Source organism: Tupaia chinensis, unplaced genomic scaffold (genome assembly GCF_000334495.1).
Source record: "Tupaia chinensis unplaced genomic scaffold, TupChi_1.0 Scaffold000037_21, whole genome shotgun sequence".
NCBI lineage: Eukaryota > Metazoa > Chordata > Mammalia > Scandentia > Tupaiidae > Tupaia > Tupaia belangeri.
Window position 1 is genome coordinate 170099 of NW_006159480.1, and position 14852 is coordinate 184950.

Here is a 14852-nt window from a genome sequence, read left to right on the forward strand (position 1 = left end):
AAATAACAGATAATGAGCTAAAAAGATCCAAATCAATTGTAGAGTAAGACAAATTAGGTGAAAAAAGTTAATATTTATCTTTCAAATAAGATAGTCTATTTAAAATGAAAAAAAAAAATGGGACCAGCGGATGGTGTAATGGTTACAGTGCTAGACTCCCATGTAGTCGACCGCGGTTCAAGGCCTGGACCTGGCAACTTAAAATTCATACTGGGCACATGTGCATGTGTGCCCAAGATCATGACAAGAGAATGGATGAGAAGGGATTGAAGCGTGGCTATCCACCCTGAGTCACTATTTCTCATTTCTTGTCTCTGTCTCTGTCTCTCTAGCAAGCACATGTACCCTATAGCAAAAATTGGCTTAAAAAAGTATTTAATTATTTTTAAATGGAAAAAATTTGAAATGGACAATAAGCCACATGCTGACTTTCAAAATGAATAGTTTAATATTTATACTAATCTATTTGGCACTATTTAGAGGTAAAACAACTGGTGAGGTAAGTTACCTATGATCTTTAGCCTTTAAGTCTCATAGACAAGTAGTCAAGAGATTGACATTATAATTCAATTTGGAAAGAACAAAAAAGACAAGAGACCACACATGTTAGTAAATAGTAACATTTTGACTAAATTTAACATAGTTTATTTAACATATATCCATTGAAATTATAATATATCTTGCCTATTCATATATCCTCCATGTATTCAAGAGATTTTACTGTAATTCACAAACTGAGTGCAAAGTCTTCTCATTGCCACCTTCATTTCTTTATTCCTAAAAGTATAAATGACAGGATTTAGAAAAGGAGTAATAACTGCATCAAAAATGGCAAGGAATTTATCCAGATGTGATGTGGGAAATGGCCACATATAGAAAAAGATTAATGGCCCAAAGAACAAAACTACCACAGTGACATGAGCTGACAGAGTGGAAAGGGCCTTGGATACACCACCCAAAGACTTTTTCTGAACAGTCACCAAAATAAAGATGTATGAAATTATCAGAATTAAAAAAGAGACCACAGAAATAAATCCACTATTGGCAGTAACCATGAATCCCAATGTGTAGGTCTCCATGCAAGCCAGTTTGATAAATCGAGGAAGGTCACAAAAAAAGCTGTCTAACTCATTAGGGCCACAGAAAGGCAAGTCTACAACAAAAGCCAACTGAGTCACTGAATGGATAAGGCCAATAATCCAGGAAGCAACTAAAAACAAAATGCACCTTCGTGAGCTCATGATTGTCAGGTAGTGCAGAGGCTTACATATGGCAATGTATCGGTCAAAGGCCATGGCTGTGAGCAGCACCATCTCAGTGCCCCCGACTGCGTGGATAAAGAAAATCTGAACTATACATCCCCCAAAAGAAATGGTTCTGTGGTTTCTCAGAAGGTCGTAAATCATCTTGGGAGTTGTGGAGGAGCAAAATATCAAGTCAATGATGGACAGGTTGGCCAGCAGGAAATACATGGGGGACTGTAAGTGGGGGTCAGAAGTCACAGTTAGGACGATGAGGAGGTTTCCCGTCAGGCTTGCCACATAGAACACAGAGGAAAAGAGGAAGAGGAGAAGCTGGATTTCCCATGAATTGGAGAGTCCCAGGAACACAAACTCAGAAACCACAGAGTGATTGGCTTCATCCATTGCCTCTGTCAGCAATGACAACTCTCAGGCTGCCTAAAAGAGGACAATAAGAAGAAACTTGATTTAGAACAAGTGACACTGATCTTGACAAATTATGGGCAATTCACAGTTGTCAGAAAACCAGAGTTATTTATCCCTTTGGAGTCAATGTTTGGTTACAAAGCAATTTATATTTCTCTATTATGTATTTATTCCCAAAAACATATTATGCAGAATAAGAATGCTTTTACTTATTTGCATGGATACTTTAGTTGTATTTTAAATAGTATTTTATAGTCATAGTTTACATAGGACTATGAACCAAAAGGTTTTTTATAAATTTACATTGTGAAATACTCAAGTGACCATGGGTTTTATAACTTGAACATTCTTCAATGTATAACTACCATATGTATGATTGCCTTGTCAAGTTCTTTTCAAAAATTCTTATACATATTTTTAAGGCCTATGCATATAAATTTCTCTTATCTGCACATTGAGAAAACAAGAAGAGTTATTTAGAAGGTAAGAAATACATAGGAGGAGAGGGTGCCAGCCTGTGGCACTGACATGAGTTCTGGAGAGAGTGTCACAGTCATGGGTGCTGTGAAGGAGGTTGTGACTAAGCGTGGGAGAAAGAAAGAATGCGAGACATCAAGTGAAAACGTGACGGAATAAGATGGATGAGTCATGTATCCCAAGTAAAGGAGAACTCATAGGAATGAAAATACCAGTGGATTTAGAAATAGCCCTATTTATATAAAAACATGTCTAAATTCATTCTTAATTAAATGCATACTACTCATTTTTTATGAGTAGCAAAACACTCATTTGTAAACATTTGACGAAACGGATTGGGAGGGAAATGAAGAAAATGGCAATATCATAACTGGTGGTGAAAAAGTAAGCTGACGAAATGTTTACCCACTTGGAATTGCTTTCTGAAATTTTACATGCTCATGTATTTTCATTTTTATACTTCTTTTTTCTATTTTTTATATTACATTTAATCACATATATCTTTACAGTGTACAATATTTCTTTTTCCAGCATGATTGCCATGCATATGAGTCAAGACAAAAACATTACTATCCACATCAGCAGCAGCAAATAGCTTTTCATTGTTTTTCAGATTATTGCTGTTATTATTTCAGTTCTTTTTTTTTAAGTCTGGTATGCTTTATAATTATCTTTCAGATGGCACATGTTTCATATATTCTTCTAGATAAACGTTAGATTCACAGTGATTTAAAATGTTTTAACATTGAGTTCCTATAGGAAAATGTGGGGCCAAGATAAATTTTTAGGGAAAATATCTGTGAACATAAGTATGTGTACTTGTGAACAAAGTGGATAATTAAATAACATTCTTTGCTATTTTTGCTAAAGTGTTGGGGGTTTCTGTTTGATTTTTTAAGAGTTTGTTTAGAGAGAGTTTTGCTATGGAGCATGTGTTCTCACTGTAGAGACAGAGAGAGACAGAGAAACAGAAAGCAAGAAATCATCTCCCAGGGGGTATGGCCACACTGAAATCCCTTCTCTTCCATTCTCCTCCTGGGATCTTGGGCATACACATTCACATGCTCAGTGTGATTTTCAAGTCACCGGGTCTGGGACTTGAATCATGGTCAGCCATGTGGGAATTTAGCAACGTAACCACTACACCATTTGCTGGCACCAAGCATTGTTTTTAAGAATAAAAGTCTGTCAAAAATTTCAATGTGTGGACTAGGAGACTAGTTAAATAACTTATATTAGCTTCAAATAGGGGATTATTTAAAGAATTTACATTAAATCCCTTCCATGGAATACCAAGCAGCCATTTAGATTACTAAGGTAGATCTAAATGTACTTATTTGGATAGACAGAGAAGAGGTTGTCAGTTTCCTGCACTGTCTTATCTAATCTTAGCTTAAAAATAAAATTTAATACAAAAATGGATCAATCTAGATGATCTAATGCTAAGTGAAATAAGTCAGTCTATGAAAGACGAACACATCATGTCCCTGCTCAATATATACCATATGTCCGCACTCTATGGCAGAAATTGAACAATTCAAAGACAGTAGTAGAGAGGAAAAGTACAGACTACCAAAGATTGTATGGGAGAGGTGCTGTTTGTGGAGGGTAGGCGGAGGGGCTCAGAAGAACATTGAACAGACTAGAGCGCAAGGTTTTTGTTGAAAATGATGTGCATAGTAATACTCTTGAGTTGATTATTACATACTGCATGCAGGCTTTGAAAACCCATGTTGTATGCTATAAAGATTTATGACAATTAAATGTAAGAAAATATAAAAGAAAAAATAAAATAAAATTAGACAAAAAAATAAGTAGATAGAAAATGCCTAGTTTGATATACAAAAACCTGTTAAAAGGAATCATTCCTGGGGCTGGCAGGTGGCATGGTGGTTAAGGGCACTAGACTCTCACAATTCAAATCCCGGACCTGGTAGCTTGCTTTCTCTCTCTGTCTCTCTCTGGTCAAATTGGAAAATAATAATAATATAAATAAAGTTCATTAAAATCGTTTTTAAAAAGGTTCATTGCTAAGAAGTGTTGAGAAAGTAATGAAGGGAAAAAGAATGTTTACTGTTCACTTTGTGCTCTTACAATTTTACGTTTTTACAGTGAGTATATATCAATTTCACTTTTATAATAAGGTAAATACATGATTTGGAAAATTACACAATTTACATCTTCAGCATCTAGATATGTAATCACATTTGGATCGATCAATCTCCCAAATTAAGGCAAGGATCAAATCTCCTAAAAAATAAATAAATAAAACTAACTTTGTTACTCTACTCCTCTATTCTTTGTGCTCTAGAATAAATTACTTCCTATTCCTTTGGACATATGCCTAAATAGTATTTCATGTTCCCTTAGGCACACACTCAGATATTTTGGGTCATGTCTCCATTCCACATTCTTCATTCAATTTACAATGCCCTTGCCTGCATTACATGCCTTTAATTATTTCTATTTTCTTTAATAAGTATCCCACCCTGCAAAATTCTTCCTCCATAAAATTCTATTTAATATCCTTGCCTTTAGATACAATGGAGATAAGTGTTTCCTGTATTGTGGTAACCAAAACACAATAATAAAAATAGCATAGTAATAGTGGACTAACAAAGAGCCCACAAATTTTGTCATTTTAAATAATGTTTTTTCAATATGTCTTTTAAACATCTTTTTATGATATCCTTTTGTGTTCTCTCTACACTTAAAACTTGAGGTCTCCGGATATCACATGTTATTTTGGTACTCACTAAGCAACTTCCCTTTCTAACAGGGACAAAATAGTAGTTTAAATCTCAGCTATTCAACAAAGACAGAGTAAAACCATCCATTTAACTCACTGCTACAAAAGGACAATAAATAACTCATCAGTGGTGATAAACTGAATCCCAGTGCATTTTTGTAGTGTCCTGAATCAATCTCAAGGTTGTGTTTACACAAAGCACTGACCTATGCCCATTGGTATTCACATAAACACTTGGAATCATTCAGAAAAAAAAAAAAAACTCATATTCTCTACTTTCTAAACTTTAGTTTCAAGTTACTAGTGACTTATTACTGAGTTAAAATCAAAGTTATTGGATAATATTAAAATGTGTAGGAAAATTCTTCAATTTAATCATCATACAAGTATCTCCACTAGTTTGTTCTTTCTAAGATGGGTAGAAAGAGCACAGGACACTATTCAGAATGTGAAAAAGATATTCAAGAACAAGTATTGGAACTTCCTGCTCCCAAAACAATTGTCCTTATTGCTGTCAATGCAGCGAGCTTGGTAAAAGGCATGCTTGCTATGACCTGAATGAAGCTTAGCTAGTGAATATTAATTCCTTTTAATTTAGATGAAGGAAATCAAGGCACAGGGAAAATACATGACTTTGCTGGAGCTACAGAACTAGGTGGTGTCAAATCCAGAATCAATATACTTTTCCCTTGGATTCCAGCCACTCCAGGTCATTTCCACTTCAGTGCTTAGTTTTGCTTTGTTTTGTTTTGTTTTGTTTTTATTGTATTGTCCAACAATTCCTTCCTGTGTATGGCCCAGGAAATCATAATTTATCAAAGCTACTTTCTTTAGCATTGTCCAAAATCCTTCACATTTTATTCCCAGTGTTCTCTAATCCTCTACTCTTAACTGTAGTCTTTGCTAGGAGACACACACAAGACTGTTGTACAAATGTCACTGGTGAAAACGTCTCCAATACTGCACGTGAAGTCATGGCCTGGCTCTGCTAATCCTACTGTCTTCTATATTTTAGTTGTCAGTTAATCTACTACAATTTCTCTGATGAATAACAGAATTTATCTGTTTCTTCTTCCTCTCAATGTTCTGTTGTTTCCACTTGAAGCTCTGATCACCGAAAACAGTTCTATCCATTTAACCTACCTGGACCAAGGTTAAAACCATGATGGAGTTGATGGACCACAGAATGCAGGGCTCTTGTTTTTTTAATGTTATCACTACTTGGCATAAAAAGTTACACGTAATACCTCCATGGAGGGAAAGACAGTTAATTATAATGGAAGATATTTAAATGCTGCTACAGAGACCTGGGATTGCCATCCTGAGTACACTGGACCAAGGGAATTGTTTCCTTAGGACCACAGAATTTGCCCTTAACTGGTAATGGGTCATCAGGAGAAGTAAGAAGGGAGATGAGGGATTTTGTGTGTGCGTGGAAAGTAGCAGATTTTTTAAAGTCTTTTCAACTGTTCATTTGTATGAGGAAAGAAACTCCGTAAGAATGAAAATATGTACTTTCTTTTTATATATATTTGTTCTTTTTTATTATCATAATCTTGTTTATATTACATTGAATCATGTTTAACTTTACAGTGTATTACATTTCTTTTTTTCAGAAGGGATACAATACGTAACAGTCAAGGAAAAAAAAAAAAAACATTACTGTCCATATCATCATCAAATAGCTTTTCATTATCTTTTTCCAGATTATTATTATTAACCTCATAATTTTTTTAAATATTCAATCACTATTTATCATTCTCATAATCTTTTTAAATATTCAATCACAATTTATCATTTTGCTTGTAAAAAGACTTTACCCAACATGAAATACTTCTCAGACCAGTCCACTTGAGAATACTATACATGTTATCATCAACAGGTACTAAACCATTTCTGTCTCCCACTAATGTCATACTTCTCTACTTGTTCTCTTGCTATCTTTCTCCATACTCTTCCCTTCTCCTGCCCCATTCCACACTGTCTTCAGCATTGCTAACTGTTTTTACTACTTTTATGGCCTCCAATATTCCGATCTCTACCATAAAGTGAGGATAGTCGGTATATACTAAGTGGATACATAAAATATCTTTCCTTTATATCCTGGCTTGCTTTACTTAGCAACATATCCATATCCGACCACTTTCTAGCAAAACCAGAGTCTTCTTGGGACCAGTAGTTAGCGTAATGGCTATGTCATTGGACTCCCACGTTGTTGACCACAGTTCAAGTCCCAGACTCAGTGGCTTAAACTCACGCCGGGCACGTGTGTGTGCGTGCCCAAGATCCTGAGAGGAAAATGAGGAGAAGAGATTGTGGCATGGCCATCCCCGCTGGGGGGTGATTTCTCGCTTTCTGTCTTTCTGTTTCTCTCTGTCTTTCTGGAGAGCACACGTGCCATATAGCAAAAACATCTAAAAAAAAAAAACTCTTTACAGATAGTTTGTTTTAGTAGTTTATTGTGAAAAGCCCTTAGACACTGATACCAAAGAAAATCTCATGACCAAAATATAGAGTATAAAGAAATGTGAAGCTTCCTGAGAAAATGTGAGGTACAACAGAAGATGAGGTGTAATATAAGTTGATATTTATCTCCACAGCTATCAAATCAACATGTATTTCCTGTGTCTCTGCCGATAACTCCCACTCTGTTTCTTTTTCCCATTTCACTTGAAATAGTGATAAGAGCTCACATAAAAAAAAAATCTGTCACAGATTTCTTTCAAGGCTTCCTAGATTCTGTTTCCTTAACCTAGGACACATTCTTTAGATTGCACTTTCCATAAGAAGCAACATCATAGTTACAGCATCAAAAGTTGGACAAAATAATTTCATTCTCAGAATCAGGAATGTCTTTGAAATCACCCAAAGGCAGAATTCATGTAGATCATCTGAATACCTAGGATAACTTGAGCCAATGCCACAGGACCAACTTAGCGGTAGTCTCAGCCACCCAAGCAATCATCTCTCTCAAGAAGTTTCATGCTAAGAGCAGAGAGCTCCCCATCCAGGTGGAAAACATCAAGGACTTGCAGGCAGAGCTCATCAGTGGCCAACTTCCCGAGGTTCAATTTCCTGCAGGTGATTTTACTGTAGACCCAGGGTATGCCACTGTTCCGAGTGAGCACCCTTTTTCCATCAGGATACACAGCTGAGCTGAGCACAAGGCTGCCCATCTCATATCCTACTCTTTTTTCTTTTTTTTTTTTTTGGAGAGGTTTTTGCTATAGGGCGTGTGCGCTCGCCAGACAGACAAAGAGACAGAGAGATAGAAAGCGAGAAATCACCCCCCAGGGGGGATGGCCACGCCGTAATCCCTTCTTCTCCATTCTCCTCTCAGGATCTTGGGCATGCACGCACACGTGCCCGGCGTGAGTTTAAGCCACCGGGTCCAGGACTCGAACCACAGTCGACTACGTGAGAGTCCAGCGACATAGCCATTATGCTAACTGCTGGTCCCCTCATATCCTACTCTTCACTGCACCTAGAAGGGTGTAATTTCCACAACAGGGAAACTGTTAGGCAAAATGATAGAGAAGTCATTTTAGTTCTTCAACTTTTCTCACTTTTTAAATCGAGATGTAATAGCATCTATGCCACAAAATTGTTTTAATAAATGAGACTATACATGTAAAATAGTCACTAACCATACCACCAATGGTGATAAAGATGAGAGCAAAAATACTATACCTCACTTGGCTTTAGTCCATCCATAGATGACTTGATCAAAAGGAGGTTGACATTGTCTCATCTTATTTTACAGGGGAGCATTAAGATATCTTTTTAATTACTGTGCCCATTTTCAAACAACATCAAATCCTCTTATATTAAACTCAAAGCTCTTTCTCCATAATTATGGCTCTTAAGCTATGATTCATAAGACATAAGTTACCAATCTTGCCATCACTTATAAGAGAAAATTTGGGTATGCCTAATTTTAAATCAAATAATGTATAGACAGAATTATGATGTTATCAGTTTTCTAATATTTACTCCATGAAGGTGGAATTCTGTAACGTTAGACTTATCCTCACCATTCCTTCCTTATCAGTAGAAATATTCACTAAGCCAAAGCAGTTTATCTTCAATTCCTCTCTGCTTTACTGCTGCCACTTTTGCTCCCTCAGTTCAGGCTCCTTTGAGTTTTTTCCTACAGAACAGAAGCCACGCCCACCACTTGTCTCCTACTAGCTTATCCCCTACATTATCATCAAAGTGATCTTTCAAAACTCAGATCTGAGCCTTTGCTCTTAGGCTCATGTCATTCCAATGCTTATTAGTACCATTACCCCAGGTCACTCGATAGGCTTGTATTGTACCCTCCATCATGTCTCCTCTTCTACCTCTGAAACCATGTATCTATTCCCTTAGATCCAGCAGTTCCAATGCCTGTAGACCTCACTAATTATACCTGCTCTTTCACGCTGTTCCACACCTTTCTCATTCACATCACATGAAATGTCCTTCCACACCTCGCTAGCAGCCTCCTGTTCTACTTCCTTTTTTTCTTAGCTCTAGCAAGATAAAATTGATAAATAAAAATGGTATAAATTCAAGATACACAATGTCCTGTTCCAATATTAATATACATATACATTGTTAAATAATCACCACAATCAAGCCAATTAATAGTCCATGATCTCCTCTAGTCAGCTTTCTGCATGAAGAATATTTAAAACCTACTCTCTTGCCAGATTTCAAATATACAGTATTATTTTTTCAATTTTTTTTTAATTTAACCAGAAAGAAAGAGAAAATGAGAAAGCAAGCCTCCAGATCTAAGACTATAACCATGGTCAGCCATGTGGGAGTCCAGTGCCTTACCAACCATGCCACCTGCCAGCCCTGATACAGTATTATTAACTATAGTCATCATATCATGCTTTAGGTCTCCAGAACACATTCATCTTCCTATTCAACTATCAGCCCCAAACTCAACATTCTTCTTTACTAAGACTTCGAAGCAGAGTTGTTCATTTCCTTCTTTATATTTACACTTTACTGTAGCTGTAGGCATAAATAAATGCATAGATAGATACAGATATATAGGTACTGATATGCATTATTTATGGTATTTACATGCTGTATTGCAATAATTGTTTCCATATTCTTCTCCTTTCCTATACAGTTATATCCTAGAAATCCATAATTGTGTATTGTTCATCTTCTTATCTCCATCCCTAACTGGCACATAACAAGATATTTTGAATACTCCTTAATGCCTATAGACATTGATAATTTACCTAACTAACCTTCTGAGTATTAGTCAACTTTCTGCATCGTAGTTTCTGGAGGAAAAAAAATGAGCTAACCAGAGATCTATAGCATAGTCTACCCTTTGACATTTCTTTCTTATCACAAATTAATAAATAGAAACTTTAAGTTACACATTAGCATCCTGTGAGTTTAGCTATCAGGAGTTGTTCTCCCAAAATGAAATATTACTTCTAGCAATGCTAGGAAAAATAATGTTTCAAGTGACTGGGTGGAGATTCAGTGTTAACATTGAAATGAACCTAGAAATTCATGCAGAATTTCTATTTACCTGTTCTATCTCCCTACACTGTAAGTAAGCCCTAGTTAATTGGTAATGAGAAATTGTTTCAAGTCTCTATTCAACTTTTTCTACTCATATGTAGTTTAGGAGTCTCAAGTGAAATTAAAAATAATTAAATAAGCTTGGCTATCATTATGTTTCCAGCTTTTTTTATTTCATCTTTACTATCTACTATGTAACTGAAGCAAATTAGGTCTCTTCCACAATTGCAATCAAAAGGCCAGTTCCTTGGACTGATGGTTAAGGCAACCAGATACCTCATGACTGACTTTGTTGTTCAAATCACAGACCTGGTAGGGTGAAAAACATGCTGGGCAGGTGAGCATGCATGTCCAGAATCCCCACAAGATAGAGAAATGGAAGAGAAGTGGATTATAGCATGCCCATTGCTGATAGGGGATGTTTTCTCCCTCTCCATCTCTCTCTGTCTGTCTGTCTCTATCTAGCAAGCACCTGCACCCACTGGCAAAACTTAAGGAAGAAAAAAAAAAGAAAGAGAGAGAGAGAAAATCACAGGCTCCATGATATTGAAAACCTAAGAAAAAGGCAGATATGCCATCATCATATTGACCAAAACTTTCTTTCAGGGCTGGTTTGCTGTAGCATCACTGAAAGTGCCTTCTTTGGGGCCATTTGATACTCACTTTTCAGCTGGATACCTTGAAAAGTCAACAGAGACACACAATTAAGGAAGGGAAATAAACCCCTGTCCACTAACCATCTATATGTAGGCAACTGATATTTCATTACCTACTGATAGGTTGTAGAAATCACCTTTTAAAAAATCTCCTACTGGTGACAATCCAGAAGAAATCACATTCCTTAAATGAACTAACCCTAAAGAAGCTTTAGGTTCAAAGAGAGACTCTGAGCACCAGTCCCACAAAACAGCAGTTAAGCCCACTGCAGAGTGAGCTGGATCCCATATGGCTGACTGCAGTCTAAATCTAATCCTGGTGACTTGAAAAACATACCAGGCATGTGGGCACAGGCCAGGATCCTGGCAGGGTGTTGAAATGGAGGGGGGAAAGGATTGCTAGCATGATCAGGCCCCATTGAGGGTTGTCCCCACACACACACACACACCACAGCAAACAAAAACAAAAAGCAAAACACTGTGACTCTGAAATCAGAGACAAGGGTTCAGATCCCAACTCCAGCACTTCTTAGCTCTACAGCCTAGAACGAGCCACTTAACCTCTTTAATTTCCAGTTTCCTCATCTGTGATATAGGGAGGGTAATAATAGTATGTACTTCCCAGAGTGCTTGTGGGATTTCAATGAGACAATGTATAAATGAAATAGAGCCTGACACAAAACACTCAATAAATAGTAGCTGAGGAGAGGGAAAGAACACTATTGGTTAAATATACTAACCAAGGAACAAGAGTTTTGTATGGACTGACAGAGGTGTACTTAGAGCTTAGCATTCTTTCTTTTTTCCTTTAAGTTCTTGTTGGGGTACTTTAAAGGTGACGGTGTGAAGTTGGTAGGTGGGACACCATGTGTTCAGTCATGTCCAGCTGCTAATCTGATTAAAATTGGCTCATCCTATGCCCAGACTCATGCAAACTCTGGTTCTATGAAGATGAAGGAACTCCATATGGTATCCACTGAAGTTTCGATCTTTTCCTCAAATAACATAACTTCACCATAGTCTAAATGTCTCCAAGGAATAAACAATGTAGTGCCCTCAGTGAATGCCATTTGTGTTGGACTAAGAGCTTGTAAAATGGCTTTATTACATAATTTACTTCTGAGTCTTAGCTCCTTTGAATATTAAATATCATTAAAAGGCTTTAATAAATGTTGCTGGTGGTAGAGATGGTAGTAGCAGGGTAGTGGTGGTAGTTGAAATGTTGGACAAATGCAATGACTAGACTTTAAATATTCTTTTTTTTTTAAAGATTTTTGCCTTAGTGCATGTGTGCTCACCAGACAGAGAGACAGAGACAGTGATTGGGCAAGTGAAAAACCACCTCCATAAGGATGGCCATGCCACAATCCCTGCTCTGTTCTCCTCTTGAGATCTTGGGCATGCACACACATGTGCCCAGAGTGATTTTCAAGCCACTGGGTCTGGGCCTCAAACTGTGGTGGACCATGTGGGAGTCCAGCAGGTAACCACAATGTCATCTGCTGTCCCCTAGACTTAAAATATTCTGTGAGAACACTGATTTATGAGAAAGAAGCTATGGCAGTTTCAACCATGCTTGTAAACAAAACAGTTTACAAGGCCAGCAGAATGATAAATCCGACCTAATTTTGTTTTTTCAATAATTGCATGTCTGTTTCAATTGATCAAATAGAAAATCAAAAAATTATACATTGTCAGATTAATATCCAAAGAGAAAGACAAAGAGAAATATAATATCCAAAGACTAGAGAGAAAGAGAAATATAAACTAGTCTTATCAAGAAGGAAAAGGAACAGGACCAGCAGTTAGCATAATGGCTATGTCGTTGGACTCCCATGTAGCCAACTGCAGTTCAAGTCCCGGACCCAGTGGCTTAAACTCACACTGGGCACATGTGTGTGCGTGCCCAAGATCCCGAGAAGAGAATGGAGGAGAAGGGATTGTGGTATGGCCATTCCCCCTGGAGGGTGATTTCTCGCTTTCTATCTCTCTGTCTCTCTCTGTCTTTCTGGCAAGCACACGTGCCCTATTGCAAAAACCTCTAAAAAAAAAAAAAAGGAAGGAAAAGGAACAATTTCATATACAGACAACCCTCAGCAAAAAGCTCATTTTGTCAAAAAGAAATAAGAAATATCAGGTTATGTCATTGTTTTAGCTTATATTTGTTCTAATAAATATATATTTTACAAATTAATTTTTAAAAATCCAAAAGAAAAAAAAAAAGAAAAGAAAAGGTAAAAAACAATAAAATAACTTTCTAAAGGAAATCTGAAAACTACTGTAAGAATCACTAACCTACAGATATGTATGTATACATGTGACTTGGCCATAAGGGCATGTGAACTCACTAGACAGAGACAAAGGGAAAGTGAGAAATCACCTCCCAGGGTTTGGGGCACACATGCACACGCACCCAGAGTGTTATTCAAGCTGCTAGGTCCAGGTTTTGAATTGCAGTCAACCAAATGGGCATTCAGCCTTTTATCCACCATGCCACCTGCTGGCCCTATATGTGATGTTTTTAAAGAAACTTTAATTTAAAAAACATTAGTATAATGTTATTATGTTTACTAGTTTATAAATCAATAACTTAGTAACTTGTTTACATAGAGATCAGAAAGATTTTGTGTCATGCTTGTACTATCTTTGGATATTAAGAGTACTAAAATGGGTCTCCACAGTTGCAGCTGTTCAGTCATGGAAAACTAATATCCACTAACAGGAACAGATAAAGAAATATAGTAATAGCCATAGATTAAGCTTTTGAAACTTGCGTAAGCTAACAGTCAGATCTTACTACCAATAAGAAAAATGATGGACGATGCCCTACAGAGTTTGCATTAGAGTATGAAAGCAATAGAGACAGAGGAATACCATTCAAGTGTGGAATGTTCAGGAAGCGACATCAATAAAAGACATGAATGAGACTATGGATGAGTGATGACATAATCATGCACATATAAATTAACCAGGACCTAGTTCAAGAAATCTCTTTTTGGGCTGTAAATAAAGAAAAAGCATGAGAATAACAAATAATCACATGAAGCTATTCCCAATGAAAAGAATAAAGACTTATTAGTGTCACTGCAATGGCTAGAGCCAGAAAAAATAAATAAATAAAAGTGCTAAGGTGTAGTCCTTTAGGGAAAAGCTCAGAAATCCAAATCAGTAAATGGGCTTAGATTTTTATTTTTATTTTTTTAATCTAAAGTGAGGGGACCTGAATCTCATCCTAAATCTATTATCTAATATCTCTCTGCATGACTATTATAGTCTATTTTTAAAAATGGATTGAAATAAAAGATCTTTCAAATTCCAGTTAAAATTCTATGTTGAGCTCTTTCTGTGCAGATAGCAGGCCTGCAAGCATGGTGAACGTCCCTAAAACCCTCTGGACCTTCTATAAGAAGTGTGGCAAGCACCAACCTCATAAAGTGACACAGTACAAAAAGGGCAAGGATTCTCTGTGTGCTCAGGGAAAGCGGCGTTATGACAGGAAGCAGAGTGGCTGTGGTGGAAAGACTAAGCCTATTTTCCGGAAAAAGGCAAAAACCACAAAGAAGATTGTGCTGAGGCTTGAATGTGTTGAGCCCAACTGCAGATCTAAGAGAATGCTGGCTATCAAGATATGAGAACATTTTGGGAACCAGCAGTTAGTGTAATGGCTATGTTGCTGGATTCCCACGTAGTCGACCGCGGTTCACGTCCCGGACCCGGTGGTTTAAAACTCACACCGGGTGCATGTGCGTGCGTGCCCAAGATCCC

The 14852-nt window shown here is 37.0% G+C and overlaps 1 protein-coding gene across 1 annotated transcript; it reads right to left on the reverse strand.

Annotated features, from left to right (window-relative positions):
- Positions 1-707: 707 nt before the first annotated feature.
- On the reverse strand, positions 708-1655 carry LOC102488578 (olfactory receptor 4F6). Its single transcript, XM_006140541.2, has one exon. It carries the CDS (start codon positions 1644-1646, stop codon positions 708-710), a length of 939 nt encoding a protein of 312 aa, XP_006140603.1. The 5' UTR covers positions 1647-1655.
- Positions 1656-14852: the final 13197 nt, after the last annotated feature.

What these genes read in the sequence shown, in the direction of transcription:
- LOC102488578 (XM_006140541.2), bottom strand. Translation starts at nt 1,646, where the DNA reads ATGGATGAAGCCAATCACTCTGTGGTTTCTGAGTTTGTGTTCCTGGGA.